The sequence below is a fragment of the Pristis pectinata genome, chromosome 1 (assembly GCF_009764475.1).
Source record: "Pristis pectinata isolate sPriPec2 chromosome 1, sPriPec2.1.pri, whole genome shotgun sequence".
Classification (NCBI taxonomy): Eukaryota; Metazoa; Chordata; class Chondrichthyes; order Rhinopristiformes; family Pristidae; genus Pristis; species Pristis pectinata.
In genome coordinates, this window is record NC_067405.1 from 53,364,932 (window position 1) to 53,388,968 (window position 24,037).

The window sequence follows — 24,037 nt, forward strand, 5'->3', positions numbered from 1 at the left end:
AAATAAAATTGGAAAATAAAGCCTCATGGTTTCTCTCACTGAAAGTTCAAATGCCCAAATAATTTTTTAAAGAATACATTTTTCTTGTAATTAGACTTCCTTATTGAATTGTTTTCTTTTTAATGATGTCCTTAAGTTTTCATTTTGAGTCCTCAGCCTACCTTAAAAGGCTGGACTTTGCTAGACAGTTTTCCCAAGGGCAGGTGACTAGAATTTTGAGTAAATGCATTTTGCCCATGCATCCGTAATTTGAACTAGGAAGATGTTCAGCTCATTTTCAGAGGATTTGTGAATTGTAATGCTTCTTTTTAAATGCTTTGAAGCAAATGGGTGTCTATATTTCTAAAAACGCTTTCAGACTAATGAGACGATATTTTCAAATAAAAAGACAGACTATTGATATCAAAGCTGCCAAAGTGAAGCTTTGTAGGATTATTGGAAATGGCTATCCCCAAATGACCTGTCAGGAAAACTGACCATTAAAATAAGATCAGTCAAATGAATCACTTAAGTCACAAGTCACTTCCATTAACTTTGTTTAAGATGAGGTTTGAGGAAAGCAAAATCATTAAATGTTACATTTTTCACAATATGACAATAAAACCCACGGAATTGTCTTTGAGCGCTTTTAATTTTAAGGATGCAGTCTCTGCGTTAAGTGTGGTTAATTTTGCACCAGTATGGTTAAAAGGGCACAAGTACAGTGTCAGCATGTGCTGTTTTCAGAATCGTGGAAGATGCGTCAGAAGGATTCTCTGAATTAAAGTAAAAGGATGACTCTCCTTTCCATTTGTGTTCTTTTTATAGAATTCTGTGAAACAAGCTAGCTCCATTCAGACAAGGCTCAAGTATGCATGTTAACAGCTGTGCTATTTCCAGTCAATCTATTGATTCTAAAGAAAATCTTGCTGTAAATATGACTGTCTCACTGTCAGTTTTTTCTTAAATTTATTTTTGCTCAGTGTAAAATTCAATGGCAATTCCATGATTTAAATCAAGTCGGGTGATCACTTTTATCTTCCTTTCTCTCTCTGTTATCCATACAAGTTATGTGAAAGATGTATGGAAACAGTTCCATTTAAAACATGGAATTAGATATTCATTTTTACTTCAGGGCAGTCAGTAGTTTGTGGTTGATGTGCTGTTTATTTTACACTCCACTACGCTGCCTGCCATTTTGCCTACAGGAATAAAAGTGAAAATTTGCATTGCTTCTCATATGAGAGAGATTATAGGAAATAATTATTTTCCTAAAGATTTGGAAATATAACTAAGTCATATGTCTGTGGAAAGTTGTGGTTCACTAAAGACTTCAAAGTGGTAAATGCACTATTAATGAAATAGTAACATCAGTATTTTAAGGTAACAGTGTAAATGCAGCTGACAAGGGGAAAGCAATAGTGTGAAGGAGCCAAGCCTCTGAAAGGGCCCATGAACATTAGGGATGGGTGCCAAAGAGAAATGTTGGCATGTTTAAAAGCTCAGAGTACACATCTTAGACACAGTTTATACCACATGTAGCTGGACTTTGCCTGATGTTACAACATTCCCCCATGCCATTCCTCTCCTACTGCCCTTGTATCATCCTGTTCATTTCTTCTTGACACTTTCCCACTTCCCTTGTGTTACCTGCTGCTGAATTATGGAACACTTTCCAGTGATGAGAAATGGCTAGATCATCCTGTCTCTAGTCACAGCGTTGCTGTCAGATACCCCATCAATCTCTTCAGCATTGCTGCGCAGAACCACTTTCCTTGTAATCACAGGTTCTAAGAACATTGTCTCTGCATTATTTGTAGACTTTTGGGCACTCTTACAATTCCAGTAGGTCATAAGATGCCATCCAAACACTACTATCTTCTCACAGGATCCCAGGATCGATATGAATATTGATGGACTACAGTTTGTGTTGATGATTTAATTCTATCCTTATGAAAATCACCCGTTGACAAAGCAATATCTTAGTTCTCCTTCGTCTGTATCTAAAATAATTTGCCTGAAGATGGGTTAATGGGAGAGTGACTAAAACGTACAAATTTCTTACAGGTACTTATAGTAGAAAACATTTTCACTCAACAAAATATCACAACCGTCCTTTAAGTGGAATGACAATGGGAACCCCTATAGAAATTACTATTTACTTTTATTTTGAAACGTAAGGACAAAGTGTAGCATGCCTTCTTCTGAATCATGTCTGAAAGCAAATATGCTTACTGTATATATTAAGCAATGTTAATGTAGTCAATGAGTACAGTAAAGAAATGGAGAATACTTGGCATTTGAAATTAAATTTGAGCATTTTTATATTTTATAATATTTTAAATGATCATGTCAGTCAAATATATTTAGTTTTCATTTGGCCACTGAGAAACCTAAGTGTTCATACAAGTATTAGATATTGGATGAATTGTGCATGGTAAGTTTGGAGGAAAGGACTGAGAGTAACCCCTGGAATTAAAGTAAAACATGTGAATTAGATAAAACGTGAATTAATATTCTCTCATGTACATTTCTGAATGTTCAGAACAAAAATACTCAAGCTGATTGACAGTAGAGACCTACTGTTGCATATTGCATGGAGATTTATTTATTTATAATGTGATAAATGAAGAACCATTTACTTATCTACTTTGTAGCCTTTCCTCAAAACCAAATGAATTGATATCAATGCACGTAAAATGCTGGAGGAACTCAGCAGGTCAGGCAGCATCTATGGAGGGAAAGAAACAGTGGAAAGAAACATGAGGACTGATGAAGGGTCTCAATCCAAAATGTCAACTATTTCTTTCCCTCCATAGATGATGCCTGACCTGCTGAGTTCCTCCAGCATTTTGTGTGTATTGCTCCAGATTCCAGCATCTGCAGAATCTCTTGTGTCAAATGAATTGATGTGTCATTTTCTTTTGTTCAGAATCTATGCTGTTCATTAATCTCTTTATTGATTTTGTTTTGAGTTGCATCCCTGATAAATGTTCATATAATTTTTCCTATTACTAATGTCCAACCAACTTAAGACTGCATACTAACCATAATCCAATCATTGTGTTGTAATTCTGCACATATCAATTTGCTTTATGTCAAGTTGCTGCAGCTCTTTGGCTGTTGCATTTGCACAATCATATCCTAATCTTCTGTGCTTAATATTTTCTCTTTTGCTTAAATGAGCAAACCAATTTCTTCAAAGGTTGCAACATTTTACAGTAAATATTTCCCAGAATTTAGTCTCATTCAATATTTTTGTAGCTTGTTCTTGAAGTTATTAGAATGTGCTGCTTTCAGATTGTTTTTATTGTTGTTGACATCAGTTCACATCACTGTAAAGTTGACAAAATGCCTAATTTTGTCATATATATTTATTTGAATTGAGCGTTACAAATAATTTTGAACTTGTTACCAAAATGGTGAATGGCAAGTGGTATCTGTTTTTGATGTACTGTTTGATGAGGCATATCATAAAAGCAGTCTAAAATTCCTTCCTCTCAAAGAATGGACCAACTTTTTCTCATCCCTATAAATTAACTTCTTAATTTGTTCTATTTATTGGACCAATTCAATGCTTAATTTTATACTTTCCCTTCATGGTTTACATGATAAGATCATTTATTTTTCTGCCTTTTCAAGGCCACATAAATTTAATTTGATAGTTTAACTATGGTATAAAAATCTCTCTTAATAACCACAGTTCCATATTAACACTCATGATGAGACCAAGCCCACTAACTCTGATTAGTTTTTTTTTGCTTTTGTTATTTCTTCCCATCTGTTTATCATAGCCCACCTTAGCATTTTACCATGTACATATCTGTTGGCCCTCTTAATACATCCATGTCGCATGAGTAACTTTCCAGAGAGGGTTTGGATTGGGCAAAGAGTGGAAGGCCTGGGAATTAGGCAAGGAGGGTCGTGTAGGTATTTGGGACCACTCCTGTTTCTCACAGTTGTGCTCTTTTCTGTCAGTTGGCGACCACAAAAATCATTCAAGAGTCTGAAGCAACTCTTCACTACTTACTGAAAACGCATTTTAGTAGACAGGTTCTACAGCAGGTTATATCCCCCACCTTATCAACTACAATTTCTGTAGCCTAATGGAAAGAATGGCCCTCATGCCTTTAACAATATAGAGCTAGTTATGTACAGACCATCCCACTGATTATGCATGGCACCTACTTTTGGGGTTTAAAGCAATGCAATATGTACTAATTTTTCCCCATAAGTTATACTACATTTTACATTAGTTACTTGAATGGCCCATGGCGGATTGCTAACAGACTGTTTTGAATAGGACTTCCCTTATTTCAAGGTAATTGGTTGAGTTCTTTGTAAGGAAAGGACTTGGTGGCCAGCATTTACCATTGAACAGCCTATTTCCCATATAATTTTCCAATCCAGGAACCCGAATTACCAAGTCAGAGTTCCTAGCCAGCTCTAAACTGTCTAAATACAGGGAAGTATTTTTCCAGGATCATCCAACAGATAGAATGTCGAGTGTACTGCTCTCCTCTCTGACTGAAAGTATAAACAGGAACTTGCCTTGTCTGAGCAATTCACCCGGCTGGGAAGTCCAGAAACTGCTGAAGGAATCCTGTGTGGTGAGGCATAAATTCTGACCCCACCCGTCATCTTTGACAGCTCATAAGGCTCCATCCTCAACTTGTGTGACTGGAAGGAGGAGTTGGACAGTTGGGTTGACAACAAAGGTGGCCCACATTTAAATGAGGTAATTGCTGCGAACAAAATATTGGTTACTCTGTATGGTTTCCTTATTTCCCATTGAACACCCAATTTCCCATATAACTTTCCAAACCAGGAACCTGAGTTACCAAGGCAGAGATCCTAGCCAGCTCTAAACTGTCTAAATCCAGGAGAGTATTTTTCCAGGATCATCTGACAGAATGTCGAGGATTTTTGGTGTTGACTTCAAAAACAAATTGAAACTTACCTGAATTAATGCTGCTGGTGGGACATTCAAAAACAGCCCAAATCCTTCCTGGCAACGGAAAATAAGTATGCCAAGCCCTGTCCGCACCTTGTCCCTTATTGCAAACCAAACAATGTTGGCGACACGAGGACCAAACTACACCTAATATTGGCACAATATCTAAATAAATAAAAGTGTTTCCATACAGTCCACTTTCAGAAATTCTCTGCAAAGATCCGACCTACAAACATCATTGTAGCCAAACCAAAAGAATTTTGTTTCTTGGGAAAATCTAAAAGCACCATTCATTGTGCTTACTTTTATAACTCTGCCCAAATGTGTGGTAACTATAGCCTACAAAAAATTTCCACTTGAATCTGTAAAAGGAATGAGTTAGAGTACGAAGGTCAGTCCTATTTTGTTTTTATAACATTTGCAGATAGCTTGCTGTGGGGAACTTGCTGTTTTTAAAAATAAATGAGGAAATGTCTCCGCCCAAATAAACCAAAATAGTCTTCTAGTTCCCTTTGAAAATCATAACCTAGAAATTTGATAGTACTGGATAATGTCTACAAGAAAAAGCAAAGCACAAGGGACCTCTGTTAGTATGACTCATTGTGGTCCCCATCTGCAATTGATACGTGCACCTTGTGAAATGATTGTAGCATTTAAAGTTTTAATCAGGCCATATTGCGTAATATCAAGGAGTAATATTGGATAAGTATTGAGCAGTACTTGTATTACGCAAGTACTTGTAAGTACTGAGTAATACTTGTAACTGGTGCTGATTAAACTTGTACTACACCTCACATGAGGGGAAAAAATGTTTACCTACTTGCACCTGCAGGAAGTTAATGCAAAGCTTACTGAGCCTTCACTGTTACAATGGAAGCCAGCTATGAGAGCGGTCACTCAATTCTCGCACAGGATTGAAACTATTAATGGAGAAAAGCCTTGCATGCACATGGGCCAGAAATAATGCTTTGATGGGAGAAGATTGCTTGTGGGGTCAGTGCTAGGATGGATGTTTCAAGGTTGCCACCAAATAGTTGTAATATTAGGCGTGACATAAATCAGGAGATTAGATGTACTTGTACAATGGGGAATACAGTAATCATGGGAGATTTCAACCTACATATTGACCAGACAAATCAAATTTGCCATAAGGTGGAAGTCAATTTCATGAAATGTATGCGAGATGCTTTCTAGACAGTATCTTGTGGAACCAAAAAGTAAGATGGCTATTTTGGGCCTTGGTTTGTGCAATTAAGCTTAGTTGTCAAGGCTCTTTTGGGAAAGACAGTCCAAAATATAGAATTTTACATAGGGTTTGAGAGTGATGTTGTTCAAAGTGAAGATGAGATCTTAACTCTAAACGATGAAGGTATCCGTGAAGAGTTGGCAGTAATTGATTGGAGAATATATTAAAAGGAATGATGATAGTCAAACGATGGTTAACGCTTAAAGAAATGTTATGTATGACCTATCCACAAGAAGCAGAACAAATCCAACCTGGCCAGTTACTGCCCCATTGGTCTACTCCTGATCATCAGGAAAGTGATGGAAGAGATAATCAATCTTGCTATCAAGTGCCACTTGCTTAGCAACAACCTGCTAAGAAAGCTCATTTTGAGTTCCGCCAAAGTCACTCAGCTCCTGACCTCATTACAGTCTTGGTCCAAACCAAACTCCAGAGGTGGAGTGAGAGAACTGCCCTTGACATCAAGCAGCATTTGATGGAGTATGGCATCAAGGAGTTCTAGCCAAACTCAGGACAATGGGAGTCAAGAGGAAAAAACCTCTGCTGGTTGGAATCACACCCAGTGCAAAGGAAGATGGTTGTGGTGGATGGAGATCAACCATCTCATCCACAGGGCATGTCTGCAGGAGTTCCTTGGAGTAGTGTCTGAGACCAAACAATCTTCAGCTGCTTCATCGATGACCTTCCTTCAATCATAAGGTCAGAAGTAGGGATGTTCACTGATGATTGCACAATGTTCAGCACCATTCACAACTCCTCAGATAGTGAAGCGGTCCACACCCAAGTGCAACGAGACCTGGGCAATATCCAGGTGTGGACTGATAGATGCCAAGTAACATTCACGCCACACAAGTGCCAGGCAATGACAATATCCTGCAAGAAAAAAATCTAGCAATCATCCCCTGACATTCAGTAGATTTGCCATCACTGAATCCCCTACTATCAATGTCCTGTCAATATCCTGGGGGTTACCACTGACCATTAACTGAACTGGACTAGCCATGTACACACAGTGGTTACAAGAACCAATCAGAGGCTAAGAATCCTGCTGTGAGTAACTCACCTAACTCCCCAAAGCCTGTCCACCATCTACAAGGCTCAAGTTGGGAGTGTGAGGGAATATGCTCCAGTTGTCTGGATGAGTGCAGCTTCAACAACAACACAAAAAAAAAAGCAACTCGAGACCATACAGGATATAGTAGCCTGCTTGAGGGCACCCCAAACAGAACCATTCACTCACTCTATCACCAACACGCAATAGCAACAGTTTGTACCATCTATTCACCAAGATTCCTTAGACAGCACCTTCCATACCCAAGCCCTCCACCAGCTAGAATGACAAGGGCAGGAAAAGCACGGGAACACCACCACCTGGAAGTTGCACTCCCAGCCACACACCATCCTGACGTGGAAAAAAATCGTCATTTCTTCAGCATCACTGGGTTAAAATCCTAGAACAGCATTGTGGGTGTACTTGCACCTCAAAGACTGTAGCAGTTGAAGAAGGCAGCTCACCACCACCTTCTCAAAAGGCAATTGATGATTAAAGGTGGGCAATTAAATGTTGGCTTAACCTTCAAAGCTCACATCCCTTGATTGAATAAAATGACTTGCATAAAATGCTAGGGAAACATTTCCTTTTAAAGCACGAAAACCAAAAGGGAAAGCTGACATCAATTTATGAAAGGAAAATCATCTGTGGCTAATGAGAAATTAAAGATTAGTATTAAATTAAATGCCAGCAACTGCAGTAGTGCTAAGGGTTGGGAGTGTTTTGGAACTCAGTATCGGAGGAAAGACAGGAGACTGGCAATCAGCATGAAAGATAACCTGTGAGAACTTTGAGAGGTACATAAAAAGGAAAGACTAGAGATGGTGTATGTGGGACCCTCTTGCAAACTGGGAGAGACTTTGTAATGGGGAATAATGAAATGGCAGAGGAATTAAGCATTTATTTTACAACTATTTTTCTGGAAGGTACACTAAACTGGCCAGAGAAACAAAGGTCCAGTGCGATCGAAGAACGTAAGGAGCTAATGTCAGTCAGAAATTGTACTAGAGAAGTTGCTGAGCTTGAAGTCACAAGGATCTGACAATTTTAATCCAAGAGTTTGGAAAGAAGTTGCTTTCTGTAGTGGATCTCTGGTTATCATCTTCCAGGGTTCTATAGATTCTTGAAACATTCCAATGGGTTAGAAGTTAGCAATTGTGACCCCATTATTTTAGAAAGGAGGAAGAGAGAAAACTGAGAACTACTGACCTTTTAGATTAATGTCAATGTGAGGGAAAATGCTGGAAGCTATAATGAAGAATGCAATAACTGGACACCTCAAAGCATAACAGGATAAAGTAGAGCCGACATGGATTTATGAAAAGAAAATCATGTTGAACTAATCTGCTTGAGAGGGTGCAGGGGAGGTTCACCAGGATGTTGCCTGGGATGGAGCGGTTCAGTTATGAGGAGAAACTGGAGAAGCTTGGTCTGCTTTCCTTGGAGCAGAAGAGGTTAAGAGAGCACATAATTGGGGTATATAAAATTATGAGGGGTATAAATAGGTTAGACTGCCCAAAACCCTTCCAGAATTCAGAGGTAGATAAAACTAGAGGACCTCGATTTAGGGTAAGGGGGAAGAGCTTTAGAGGGGATATGAAGGGGAGTACCTGGAACAGACTGCCTTAGAGAATGGCTGAAGCTGGGAGAATGACAACAAAGAGTCTCTGCTCATAGTCTGGATCCTCAAAGATTCCATCTCCAATACACAGGAAGCTTGAATACCATCCACTACAAAACAGACCATTTGATCAGGTTGTTGACAGCATTTTAGAAATGTCTTGAATCACTACGATATAGAGGACTTTGGGCCAAGTGCTGGGATGAATACAGAAGGGTACCCATGGGTTGGCATGGATGAGTTGGGCTGAATGGTCTGTTTCCATGCTGTGCAATTCCATGATTCTATGCGGATGTGACTGTAAGAGCATATGGGGGGAACCAGTAGATGCGGTTGGTTGGCGTACCTAAAAGAAAAGCAGAATATTTCTCATGATGAGACTAATTCCAAGACCTGGAACTCAACACCTCCCTCTGCAACTGGATCCTTGACTTTCTAACCAACAGACAGTAATCAGTGAGGATAGGCAGCAATGGCTCCAGCACGATTATTCTCAACACTGTTGCCCCATAAGCCTGTATCCTTAGCCCTCTTCTCTACTCCCTATATACTCATGACTGCGTGGCCAGATTCTGCTCTAACTCCATCTACAGGTTTGCAGATGATATCACTGTAGTAGGCAGTATCTCAAATAATGATGAGTCAGAGTACAGGAAGGAGATAGATAGCTTAGTGAAATGGTGTCATGACAACAACCTTTCCCTCAATGTCAGCAAAACAAATGAGCTAGTCATTGACTTCAGGAAAGGGGGCGGTGTACATACACCTGTCTACATCAATGGTGCTGAGGTTGAGAGGGTTGAGAGCTTCAAGTTCCTAGGAGTGAATATCACTAATAGCCTGTCCTGATCCAACCATGTAGATGCCACAGCCAAGAAAGCTCACCAGTGCCTCTACTTTCTCAGCAGGCTGAAGAAACTTGGCATGTCCCCTTTGACACTCACGAATTTTTTTATCAATGCACCATAGAAAGCATCCTATCTGGACTCACCACAGCTTGGTATGGCAACTGCTCTGCCCAGGACCACAAGAAACTGTAGAGAGTTGTGGACACAGCCCAGCACATCACAGAAACCTGCCTCCCCTCCATGGACTCTGATTATGCTGGCTGCTTCACCAAGGCAGCAAGAGGTATAGACAAAGACCCCACCCACCCGGGTCATTCTTTTTCCTCTCCTCTCCTCTCCCCTCCCATCAGGCAGAAGACACAGGATCCTGAGGGCACATACCACCAGGCTCAAGGACAGCTTTTATCCCACGGTGAAAAGACTATTGAACGGTTCCCTTGTACGTTGAGATGGACTCTTGATCTCACAATCTACCTTGTTTGACCTTGCACCTTATTGTCTATCTGCAATGCACTTCCCTGCAGCTGTGACACTTTACTCTGTATTCTGGCATTGTTTTTACCCTGTACTACCTCAATGCACTATGTAATGAATTGATCTGTACGAACGGTATGCAAGACAAGTTTTTCACTGTACCTCGGTACGAGTGACTATAATAAACCAATACCAATACCAAAGACTGGGTAGTATTGATGTTCATGGGGGCATGGGTGTGCTTGTACACAATATTGGAGTCAAACATACAGGAGCCGCAAAAGATTAGGTGGGTACATGATATGTTGGCCTTTTCACAGGAGGCTTTCACTAAAGGAGCATGGAAGTCTAACTACAATTGTTCATGACCTTATGAGATTGCACCTGGAGCACAGTGTACAGTTTCATCTAAGAAAAGATGTGCCTGCCATAGAGGGAGTGCAGCGAAGATTCATCTGACTGGTTCCATGTGGTGTATGAGAAGAGAGTGAGTAGATTGGGGCTATATTCTCTGGAGTCAATAAGTGTGAGAAGAGACCTTATGGAAACTTGCACATGAAAGAGGTTCCGTGGAGAGGGTGCTCATTAGGACTAATGTTTGGCAGACCGGGGCTGGCAGTGAAGCCACAGCATTGAGATGAGAGGCTCAGGGCTGTACTCTAGCTGGCATCTCTCTTTATTTAATGCTCCACTAACTCCTTTTATCACAAATTCCATTAATGCTCTCATTTCTGGGAATCCATCCCAACTAATAAGAGAGGTACAAGTGTATTATACAGAGTTCCATCCCTTCAGAAAACTGAAATGGTATTACCACAATTTTGCTGATGTCAGCCTGCATAGCTGTCCCCAGCCTAGAGACTTTATGGTAACGAGCTCAATATCCAGTGACCACCAGAACGAGCTGTCCAGCCAGACATGGAAAGATGGAGGTTGCAGCTTCCACTTCTTCCAATACGAAGACCACAGGATCCAGGTATTCTGTCTACATATGGAGTGACCACTGCCAGTCCTCAGCATTGTCTGCACTCACCATCCTTGAATCTTGTGTCTCATTGCCGAACCACTACACTACCAGCCTTGGAGTACTCAAATAGAGCTCACGGGTTGTCTCTCCACATTGAGTCATTTGTGAATCTTTGCTGCAGAAGCATCAGTGAAGGTGCTTCTGCAGCAAAGCTGCCTGGCCTGCTGAGTTCCTCCAGCATCATAGTGTTTTTCATCTAGATTCCAGTATCTGCAGTCCTTTGTTTCACCAGTGAAGGGCCTGGGTTTGTGCTAGGTTCCTGAGTGAATAATGTAGAAGCAGATGTGTACCTGTGAATATTCAGACTGGCGAATTGTGAACCCCAAAACAAATCAACACTCTATACTAAACGGGATGCCAGTGTACCTGCATAAACAAATGGGTTGCTGTATACTGAAATGAACTCCATTGCATTGTGAAGATTTCATAGTTATTTTTGTTTTGGAGGTAGGCAAGTTAAAATTTCTTTTTTAATTTTTCACCTGATGTCTTTGGATCTTTGCATTATTCAGTTCAGAGTATTAAAATCACTGTCTGAGAGACAGATGGCACACAGGGATGATTCTTTTCCCCTCTTCCTAAACTTCCTCTTAATGAAGCTGAGGTCAGAAACACTGCATGTGTTGATTCTGGCTGCAAGACTAATTCCACTAGTCTATGCTGAGTGCCTATTTTTGTTTCCTCCTGCATGCTGGCATGCATGTAGAGTGCAGTAGAGGAAGAATCGTACTGTATTCACATGTATTTTTTCACAGATGTAGTCCAGTATTAAAAGGAGTGAAACAATAAAAATCATACTTTTAGCTGGTGCGTGTAATCCTATAAATTTTACCATCCCGCGAGGGAAAAAAGCTTGTTGAAAATCTTCATACAGAGTTGGTAGAAATCCTCAGCAGCTCAGGCAGCATCTGTGGAGAGGGTGTTAATGTCTCATTGGAATGTGGGAAAAAGTTAAAGGTAGAAGTAGTACAAAAGTGCAAGCAGGGGAAAGGGGTAAAAAGAAATCACAAAGGTCTATGATGGCATGGAGGACAGGAGAGATTAATGACAAAGGACAATGGAGCTGGGTGGGGGGGGGGTAAATGCATTATAGTTGTGAATAATAAAATTGCATCTGGAGAGATGCAAATGGAAGGAGGTGATTGATTACTTCAAATTTCTAGCAGAGAGGGAAATAAAATCTAAATGTTGGCAATATGAGATACAGAGGCTAGAATTTCCATCTGAAGTTGTAGAACTTGATCGTTCACTCATGAATGTGCTGAGTTGGAAGATGAGGCTCTGTTCCTTGAGCTTTCATTGAGCTTAGTAAATGTAGAAGGTTGAAAGCAGTCTGGTTAGAATGAAGAATTAAAGTAGCAAGCTACCAGGCAAGGTGAAAACCAGAAGAATGGAATGGACACAAAATATTGCACTGTTAATTAATTGCCAGGCCTTCATTCTGTGAGCATTGTCCGTGAAAAGTCAACAGAAAGTACTCATCCAGTTAAAATGTGGCATTCAAGAACCAGAGAGAAGGCCTTGACTCAATGTGGGGTCAGTCTCAAAATAAGGGGGAGGTTGCTTAGATGTGAAATGAAAAACTTCTTCATAGTGTGGAGAATCTTCAGAATTCTGTACCCCCGAGATGCTGTAGAAGCTCAGGCATTCAAAACTGGGATTGATTACATTTCTGGACATTACAGTAATTGGTATTGGTTTATTCTTGTCGCATGTACCGAGGTACAGTGAATAACTTGTCTTGCATACAGTTTATGCCGATCAATTTATTACACAGTGCATTGAGGTAGTACAAGGTAAAACAATACAGAACGCAGAGTAAAGTATCACAGCTACAGAGAAAGTGCAGTGCAGGTAGACAATAAGGCGCAAGGTGATAACAAGGTAGATTGTGACGTCAAGAGTCCATCTTGTTGTACTAGAGAATTTGGATATGGAGAGAGGACAGATAAGTGGTGTAAAGGATCAGCCATGATCTTATTGAATGGCAAAAAAGAAGCTTGTGAGGCTGAATAGCCTCCTGGTTTTCCTATTTCTTCTGTTCTTTTCTGTTACATACATTTGAATTAGAAGTAGGGAGCAAGCCACTTCCTCAAATGTGCTTCATCATTTAACAGGATCAGGGCTGATCTAATTGTAACCTCATCTCCACATACCTATGCACCCATGGTAAACTTTTTCACTTCTTATGCTTATCTGGTACCTATTTATTTCAGACTTAAAAAGGCTCTGTTTCCACTGCCCTTTTGCAGAAGAGAATTGAGAAGGCTCACGACCTTCTGAGAGTTAACTAAAATCACCTCATCTCTGTCTAAAATGGGCAACTCCTTATTCTTAAACAGTGATTTGTGGCTCTAGATTCTCCTATAAGAGGAAACTTGCTCTTTACAGCTGCCCTGCAAAGACCTTGCAGGATCTTCCATGGCACTCGTAGGCTTTAAGTGAATGCAAAAAGTAAAGGGGGAAGACTGAAAAAAGAAGTGAGGGGAGGTAAGAGAGTGCTTAAGAGTAAATTAATGAATAACATAAAATAGAAACTAACTAATTAGGATGCAAGTTAAAGAGAGTAGCAAAATGAAGTGGGGGGAATGGTTAGGGGCGAAGAAGGAGATCATCTTGTAAAGATGGAGGTAATAAATGAGTATTTCACATCCCTTTAATGGAAGGGATGCGGCCCTTGTCTCAGTAAAACAAAAAAGGTGATAATTGACGTAAAAATGGAGTAAAAAGATGTATTTAAAAAGTTAAGAAAGACAGCTCTTAAAGTTATCAGTTCAGATAGAATGTATTTGAAGTTGAGGGAAGGGCAAGTGAAAATTAGAGTCTGGTTTTAGATTTCTAAGCTTGAATGTTGGAGTGGTTTAAGACAATTGGAGGATTGCAAATGTTACTCCCTTGTAGGAAAAAGAGGGAGAGGTCCAAATATGACAACTGTACTGGCCAGACAACATGATGTTGGGAATGTGGGAACTTCAGAAGAATCATTTTGCATAATTGATAAACTAGTTGATTAAATGAAGGAAAAGCTTAATTACATGAAAAATATTCTTCAGAAAACTGCTTCTTGGTTCCTTCAGCATGCTCTGAAAATGCACAATAACTGAAAATACAAAGAAGGAAAAAGAGTTTTTCTAGTTGCAAAACCTATCCGATATTTCCTGGTACAATAAGATGAGGCCCCTTCTATTATTTCCTTGCAAAAATGTCCTTACTGGTTGTGAAAATTATGTAGCCAGAATTGCTAAGGAACCCATCCACCCCATCTTAGAGTACTTAAAGTAAATTTATCTTCTGGAATTTCACCCTGCTTGTGCTCCATTTTCACAGCTTGGATCATTTAGCTGGGAATTTTATGTGATGGTTTTAAACTCATGAATATGTGTAACCTAACTACTATGTTTCTTGCTGCCGCATATATGCCTAAAGTTTCAGTTCTCATTGCCAGAGCATTCATAGGGATTTCAGGCTTCCATTGAAATCTGATTATGACGGCAAAGACAGTCCTGAGTTGCAGCTTGTATGTTTTAAGTTGAAATCTAGTTATTATCTTAAAAATATTTCAGAAGTCTTTTGTCCCTCATTATTGATTACATTTACTTTACCCAGTGTTTGCTTTCTGCTTTCAGGAAATTGTGGTCTAATATTATTTGCAGCTGTGCTATTTTATCCCTTGACAGTGAGTGCACTGAACTAAGGTCATGGTTTATAGAGATTAAAATTGGAAAGCTGAATCATTTCTTCACCATTAGTGTTGAAAAGATTTTTTTAAATGCAAAATGCACTCATTGTTCATACTCTGTTGACGTTATCTTTGATATTTAAAGCAAACTTAAATAATTTATTTATTATGGATGGGCATAATAAGGTAAGTTTTGAATAATGCAAAATCTGTAACAACGTATGTAATTCACTTTTGTACCAGTTTATTCATCATGTTTTCAAACAAGTTAGCCTTGCAAAGTAGCCTTACAAATTTGATATCTGGTAACCCTCTTGTCCTTTGACTTCAAAATGTTGACAATATCAGGAAAACTATGAACTGGTGTTACTATTCAGCTGAAATATTCAATACTTCAACAATTAACTTTCTTTACTATCTGGAATATTTTTATTTACTATTCAATACTAAGCTGCCAAAAAAAAGTTTAAGTACTTTTATTGTGTCTTTAGAACGTTTGCACTTTTTAAATTATAAACTCAATGTTTATAATTAAGTATTATCTAAATGAGTAATGACTGAGAATATCTGAGCTGTGAAATTCCTCAGAGAAATTATATCTGAAAGGTTCATGTGCTGCCAATGGGAACTTTTCATTTACCTGGTCAGCTAATCTGTTGCATAAATGTTTTACAAATGCATTTAGTTCAGTTCTATCTTGATTTGCGCCATGGAACTGAGTCATTGAATCATGACCTTTTTTCTCTAAGTGTTTCTGACTCGAGAGTATTTTTGAAATTGAAAGAGGCAAAATAATCTTTTCCTTTTTGGTAGAAGCAAATACAGTAAATATCAACCAAGCACTGTGTTCCCAAAGAAATATTAGGAACCTTAAGTCTCAGCGTTTCCAAAAGCAAATATTTCTGAGAGTACATTTTATAATTTTGCAATTGGTGTTGAAAGAGCACTATTTCCTGTTTACTCATCAGACCCTTGGTTCAAATATGGCTCAAAGAGCTGAATCCTATAGATGAAGTAAGTATGACTGTCCTTGAAATCAAGGCAGCAATTGATTGAGTATGGCATTAAGGAGCCCTGATAAAACAAGTCAATAGGCAACAAGGGGAAAACCATTCTACAGTTAGAGCAAAATCTTGCACAAAGGAAGATTTGGCTTCTTCAGTAAGATTGTTTGCTGATTGTCCAATGTTCAATTCCATTTGCAGTTCCTCAGAAAGGAAAGCAGAGTATGATAGCATACAGCAATATCTTGATAATATTCAGACATGGGCTGAATTATGGCAAGAAATGTGTGCAAGATGAAGATGTCAGGCAATAACCATCTCCTACAAAAGACAACTTGACCATCTACAATAAAATTCCAATAATCCACTATCCAGTTGTTTGGAAATCCTGATGGCTTAGCACCTGGCTCATTGGGTGCTGTTTCCCATGCTCCCTTAAACTCACTGGGGCCCTGTGATCCCTTAAGCTCACTGAAGTCGTTTCCTGTGCTCCCTTTCGACTTACTAGACCATTTCCCACATTCCCTTTTGACTGATTGGGGCTCTGTTTCCAATGCTCTCTTTCGAATCACTGAGTTCACTGGGAAATTTATTATATTTCTGACATCTTTTATTTTAAAAAAAGAAGTGAATTAAACGTAGGCATATTAGTAGGAGTAATATCCAATACTTCAGAAACTCTGCCTGTCCTGACCCATCAAAGTCCCTAATGTGCCAGATTATTGGAGTTGTACTGCACTTTGATATTCATTGCTATATCTCTCGATTCTTTTTTAATTCTCATGTTCTATTTACCCTTGTACGTTTCTTTGTTACAGCGCTATCTCAATCGTCAATAAAGTAAAGCAGAAGTTATTGGTTGTGTAACTATTTTTATTCATTGAAGCAATGTGAAATCAGTGTTACTGAAAATAAATTGCTGATTTACTCCATGCAATTATGTGGCAATATTTTTTCACCACAGGCACCAATTTATGGAGGAGACATTTTTTGTATATTTGCGCAGTGCAGATACACATATAATCTGAGCGTAGTTATGCAACAAATACCTACCATTGTTAACATGAAACGCTACAGTCTTTTTTTCTTTGGAAAAGTCAGAATTCTGCAACTTCACACAGAAGTTGAGAGATACGTTGAGTTCAGCAGAGCGATTGATGAAAATGATATGAAATATACTAACTTCCCCCGTGTGCCATGTGCTGTGTTGCTCCCTTTGGGATTGGCTTCTTGTAAATTTAGATTTTGATTTCTTCTTTTGGCCAGAAACTGTTAATGTAATGGGCCATGTGATTCATTATGTCAGCTTGTTTCTCAACATCATTACTGATATTTCTCCAGTGCTGGTCTGTTTTTTTTCATCTGTGTTACAAATTATTTTACCCTTTTAAAATGTTTAAATGGATTTTGCATTATGAGTGAGTCTTCCTTGTAATTATTCACTGAGGGCATTGATCTGCATGAAGTGCATAGTGAAATTGCAGCTGAATTTCTTAAGAATTAATTCTGATTTTGCGATAGACCACTGAGGATATCTTAATTTATGCAAAGTGAGAATAATGGCAGTCAACTGCAAAGGTTATATTTAAAAGATCCATACCTGAAGTAAATTTGATCAATTTTACATATAGAGTATTATACTGATCTGATGGGCAGTGCAGGAATGCTAAGAGGCTCAGGTTAAAGGTGATTTATGATCCTAGTAGTGACATTCTGTCATTGATAACAATTTAACAGAACAACTTTTGTGCTGCAACCAAATTAGGCAAAAAAAACCCTGAACTTTTACTTGTGATTGAAATGATTTGAACTATTCACAGGATGGTCACCAAATATAACAAGTTTTTTTCTACTATCAAAGTCTACTATAATGAGGAATATTAAGATAGATTACTTTCAAGTTTAAAATCAAGCTCAATTACTCTAATAAAATTAAGTGATCTGAAATTAAATTCCCTTTCAGGCATCTGTTCTCTTTGCCTTCATTACACTATGTGATAGTGACTTCAAAATCCTAACCATGCTCTGAGTAAACAAGTTTCTTTTGAATTCTTCAGTGCGTATATTAGAGACTATAATACATGCATTGCCTCCAGTTTTGGATTTCTCCCTCAAATGGAAAGCTCTATTTATATTCTGTCAACTCCACATTAATATTACAGACCTTAGGTCACCCCTCTGCCTTCACCTTTCTAGTAACGTGAACCCCAACTTGTTCAGTCCACCCATCTAGTTATAATGTTTCTTTCCTGGCATCTTCCTTGTCAATGTTATTTACCTTCAATGCTTCTATAACTGTTTTATAATATGGAGACCATAACTGTATGTAGCACTTGTAAACATGAACAAATTATGGTCCTGCACACGTTTTTCCATATTACTCCAGAAGTGAATACAATGTTTTATTTGCATCGTCTGTGTGATGTTAATTTAAGTTATAAGTTTTAATGATCAGTGAATGTGCACCCCATATCTCTTTGCTTCTCCACCTCAAAAGTTTTCTTCTACCAAAATACATCACCTCACCGTTGATGCCACTGTAAACTTAATTTCAGTCAAAAATACCCCAAGTTTTTCTCGATTGCTTTTGAAAGTGACTGGTTGCTTCAAGAAATTTAATATAATTAAAGGTTAGATTTGGTTAAAAAAAAACCTTTTGAGATTTGGCTTGTTTGGATATTAAGTAACTTTGAATATCAATCTTCCTGAACTTGTGCCTATAGATATTTACTTGGGATCTTAGAATGTGGATAAATTCCTCAGATTTTATCCAATAAGTATTTATTTCGGATAAGCTGCTGAATGTCCAGCAGAAAGTTGAGCAGAATTGCACACCTTCCCTTGTGACTAGTTGTAATCGCAGTGAATTTTTAAGTGATATTTTCATATTCTTAATTTGACAGCATTGTCCAATAAATGTTTAAAATAAGTACTATTTCATCAGCCTCAAGATTCAGCCCATCCAGAATCTTAATGGCCAGCTAGTGGTTTTAGCAATTATATATTTTTGAGTGAATAATTTAATTTGCATTCATTCTACACTCATGCTTTATGTAGTAATTTATAACCCTGAATTAGATAAACACTTTATAATCCTGACTAATCACTAATTATTCTTCCCTTTAAACTCAGCATGACTATTAAGGCATGCTAGAATCTTTTGAAATTACTGAAAAGCTATGTGGCTTGTTGGTATCTTATTGCCTACATTGGTATATCATTTATTTTTGTTTCAGATAAGACATGGATGCATTCACCTGAAGCTCTAACAAAACATTTTATACCCTACAACGTAAAGGTATGTGATGAACTATAATGATCAATTAAAAAGGAAAAAATAAGTCTTTTAAAAAGAAAAATTGCTAAAACCTTTGGCAAATTTAACATTCTTGTTAATGTAACTCAAGTCAGTTTAAGCCTTTTTATATTTAAATTGATTTTGATTAGATCACATCGTGTTTTATTAATTAATACAAACTTCTGTATTATTGAATTTGCCACATTATATTTGCTAGGAGCTATATTATAGACTTTTCATTATATTATTATTCATCCATATTAAATATTATACATAAATAATCAACATATAATATTTTCATTGAGTTTACAGGAAAGTACACCATTGTTTAATGCACCTTTTTAGAAACCGTGCAGTTGGATAACTGGATGAGCTAGCATATTGTACTTAATATAGATTCAAATCTAGTAGACAGTGGCAGGAGAAAGTCATCTATAGTAAATATGTGAGAGTGCTGGCTACCAGTTTTAATCATGCTAGCACATTTCACTCCATTAAAGTCTGTGAAGCTTTGTGTGCAGAGATTGTGCAGATGATGTTCACATAATCATTTGGTGCTGCTGACCAAGGATGAATTTCTCATCCAATGTCTTCTCTCTCTGTTGACTATCAGAGTATTACAAGAAATTAGTTTGTTTCATTTGCACCCTTTCTTGGATCTTCAAATTCTCTTTCCTGAAAAGTTGATGCTCCCCAAGACAAGATTGACAAACAGCCTGTAAAGTTAAAAATAAAATCACACTGGTGCAATTAAGGTGTGTTTTACAAATTTTTAAAATTTAAGCTGTAGGGCTGGAATGGAATAGATGCTTAAGAATTCCTTGGGCTGAGAAGGTTTAAACAGGTGCTTTGCAAAATGGTTTCTATTTTGAGAACATACAGTTCTAAAATTATGTAGCATAAAGGTCATAGTGTTACAGGCTTTTGATCCATCTTGCAGGATTAATCTGGATTTAAGGCATTTCCTTTGCTGAGGACACAAACTAAACATTTGGTTGTGGGTTACTGGATGGGGGAGAGCTCGGAAAGAGGATCTGAACATCCTGAGGGAACATTGCGTAATTGTTGGGAGAAGATCAAGAAGGTCAGAGGACTTTAGGAGAGGGGAGTCATTGGGTGGTATCAGAGTTTGGAACAGGATTGCATTCTGGTTGGAGGCATTCAAGCTCGAGCTCATGATCGGATTGGGATGGTGACATTGTGATTGGTTAGATAGTGGGATGGTTAGGCGACCCAGGGGAGAGTTATCATTATGGGAAAGGACTTAATTTAAAGAAGACACACCTGAGACAGATTTCAATTTTGGAAGTTGTGGCCTGGGACCTGCTTAAATAATGATGAAGCTGGTCTTGCACATTGGAAAGGCCTGCTTCTATGCATGAATGACCACTGTCGTCTGTGAGTCAGGAATATGTGAATAAAAATTGCAGAGATGTTGTCTGTGTACAAGTTGCATGATATGATTTCCTGATGCTTTAGTCCTTTAGTATATCAGATGCATAGAGGACCAGAAAGGAAAATTGCAGAGAATATAGTCAGTCCCCAATTCTATTAAAGAAGTTATGTTGCATAATGGATGTAACTGTTTCACTATGCAACACAATTTCTTACCATTGAGATTTAATTTTATATTCAACTATAGTATACTTGAGCAGAGAATCCTTGATTCTTGTATCCATTTCTGTAGTGTTTGAGTGCACACTTTATTGCATTTAAAAATTTGGGAGTAAATACGCTAAGAGTAGAAACTAATTGTGACATGCTGCATTATGATGTGGCTGAGTTACATTTGCAGAATTTGTAACAGGAGAGGAATTTGAATTGCCTGTTAAATGTTCTAAATTGTGATTAGGCTTTTGCTGCAGTGGAGTATTATCTTTTTCTTATGTCCTTTCACATTGTTCTAACAGTACTTTGTTGATTGACTTTTTCCTTGACTTCACTCCCTTGTAATTTAGTTTGCCAAAACGATGCTCCACTCTGTTCTGTCTTGATGTTTGTAGTTTCCCTTTGTTGTTGCCAGGCCCCATCACTGACTTGTTGCTGATTTCTTCTTCTTTTAATGGCCACATTGATGCTGTATGGTGCCCTGTCATTTGGCAGAACAATGACCAATTCACTAAGTCTTGATTCCATCCATCTACTCTGCTAACACAATGAAGAGCTTCTGTTTCTTCTTCCGTTTGAAATCCCCTGGCAAAATTCCGATTGGGGTCTACATTGAAATCCAGTAACTTTCTCCAGCAAATGAGATGGGCATTCAAACTGGAGATGAATCCTGTTGTGCCAGAATTTAGCCCTTTTTTTGGGGTAGAGGATATGGGTTGATCTTCTACCCAGTCCTTTTATTCTACCAGAGTTCATGTCCAGGAATGTTGCCAGACTCCCTCAAGAATTCTGCACAGATAGCATTTAAAGAGATCCATAACGTACCAAACCAGACTCTCAGTAGAGTCCCCAGGACCTAAAAACTTGTGCTGATATATTATTGAAGTCTGATCTTTATTCTTTAGAAATCTCTTCAGCTTCTTAGAGTTCTGTTCATCCAAGACGAGAATACTGATTTTTGTATCTTTCAAAGCACTTACAACCCCTCTCAATATGTTCCTGAAGTGGATAGAAAAGAGCAAAGTGTAAATAAAAGATGTACCATTCTTTTTTAACATCTCTCATAATCCAAAGACATAGCAAAGCACTTTGCAGCCAATGAAGTAGTTTAGAAGTGCATTGTTGTAATGAATTTGGGCACAGCTGGTGTCCAGAAACTTTATTTCTTAAAAGACATATAAATTTGTGATTATAAATTGGTCAAGGCAAATATTGATCCAGCTCCTACCTCTCAAACTTCATTACATCATCTTTGGATGACAGATTTCATCGATCTTCCATGTAACATTTATGCTTTCTTTGTCTTGTTGATGTGTCTGGGACTACTTATGCCACCAAATAAAAGTCTTGACAGTCTGAAGTTGGTGGAAGTGCTGAGGACCTCAGGAATGTGTAAGGAGGACTAATTAAGCTTTGAAGTGTTGAACTGCGTTGTTGTTTCCATATTTCTGCTATGACTTCAGATTGGCATGTAGTTTCTCCACTATTCCTTCTGGCTGTGGATGCAAGAATAAATGAAGTGCCTTTATAGTACAGACTCCTTGACTCAATTATTTTAATGATCCTGTCCCTGCAATTTGGGAATTTGTCTGAGAACATGACCGCAAGCAACTGCTTGGATGAGTGGAACTGCTGTAAATTGGGGGCCTCGTATTATTACATTATGTATTATTCAGTGCAGCTAAAATACAGGGTTGTGACTTGCATTGAAATGGTTAGAAAATGGCTAACTTTCTGCTGTAATTTTGACATCTGGAAATCATTAGACATATTACAAAAATTCTTTTAGGATTCAGATGACTTGAAATTAACACTTTGAATTTCAGTAAGACTCATTGGACTTGACAGTCTTCTAACTCTGGATATGTTAGAGAATTTTAATACACTGGGGGGGGGGTTTGAGCAACATTAATATTTAGGCAATCAAATGTTTTATCTGTAGTGCATAATAGAAATATTGATTTGCCATTATGCCATTTAATATTTCTTTATCTGACAATCTTGATTAAAGCATGAAAAGTTTAGAACATGTGTCAGTAAGGTATATTTGTTCTCATGTAATAAAGGCAGTGTTCTCTTTTCCTTTGCTCTGTGAGTATATTAGGGCACAGTTTGCAAGAAATTACCAAGACCTTATGTGGAATTGCCCGGAATTCCATATGTAAGTGCTAGCAAGTTAGGGATCTCACCATTGAGGATAGAGTCATGTTTGTCCATTTAATGTCCTCTTCCTCTTATGAAATCCCCAGTAGATGAGTATGGGATTGATGCTCACCACAGCAATGAGTACGAATAGGTCATGCTATCTGCAAATTCTGATCCAATAAAATGTTGCCCATTAGCTGGAGTCATTCCAAGTACAAGCTGCTTCAGTTATTGTTAAAGACGTCCTGGTACTACGATTTCTAAGTGAGCTACAGAGTTGCTTCTGCTGGGATAGAGGTAAAAACTTCAATTTAGTGTTGGTCTTCATTTTATAATCTTGTCTGGCCAAGATTAAATGGCACTTTTATCATTTACTGAATACTGGGCCTTGCACTGTACATTTAGATGCCACATTTCCCCACGTGACAGCATGGAAAATTGTAATTTATTGGCTATAAAATACTTTATGGCATTCTGAAGGCATGATAAAGTGCTGTATAAAAATATTTTTTTTACTCTTTCTCCTCCTTGTCTATCATTTTTATTTGAAGAATGTTCTGTCCTTAGTTTCTGTGTGTTGATCCACATCATGTGAAACTTGAAGTGGAAGAGGAAAGGAAAATCGTCCTCCTGCATCGCATTTGCAACTTAATGGAATGAAAAATCTAGGCAGCACTTGTGCTTTCTGAATCATTCATCTTTATAAGAAATTAAGGGAGAGACAGGGTGACTCAAAACTGAAGTACTGGGTGAGAAATGGAGATTTTACTGAGAAACATTCACATACACATTACAAAACCAAAGTTCATACTATAATTATTGTGGCAAAGGTGTCATAATGGTAAAGTACATTCCAACTCTGTTTCAGACACTGCTCTCTGGCAAGCATGAGAATTGGTTGCAGTTTAGACTTCATCAAAAAAAAAGGACCAAGAAGTAAGAGACCAAAAATACAGTATGAGAATAAATTTGTAAAGGGCGCAAAAATGCATATTGTAAAAGCTTCTACACTTATGTGGAAAGAAAGAAAAGATTATTGAAGATAAATGTAAATTCCTTGCAGTCAGAGGCAGGAAAATTTATCATGGGGGTAGAAGAAATTG

General features: G+C 38.1%; 1 protein-coding gene across 2 annotated transcripts in view; it reads left to right on the forward strand.

Annotated features, from left to right (window-relative positions):
* The window catches only part of LOC127576532 (PTB domain-containing engulfment adapter protein 1-like), a 273,626-nt gene that overhangs the window by 166,687 nt on the left and 82,902 nt on the right, over positions 1 to 24,037 (forward strand). For both annotated transcript variants that reach the window (XM_052027044.1, XM_052027036.1), the window contains exon 4: positions 19,120 to 19,181. In XM_052027044.1, the coding sequence (XP_051883004.1) occupies positions 19,120 to 19,181 (62 nt within the window). The remainder of the gene's footprint in view (positions 1 to 19,119; positions 19,182 to 24,037) is intronic.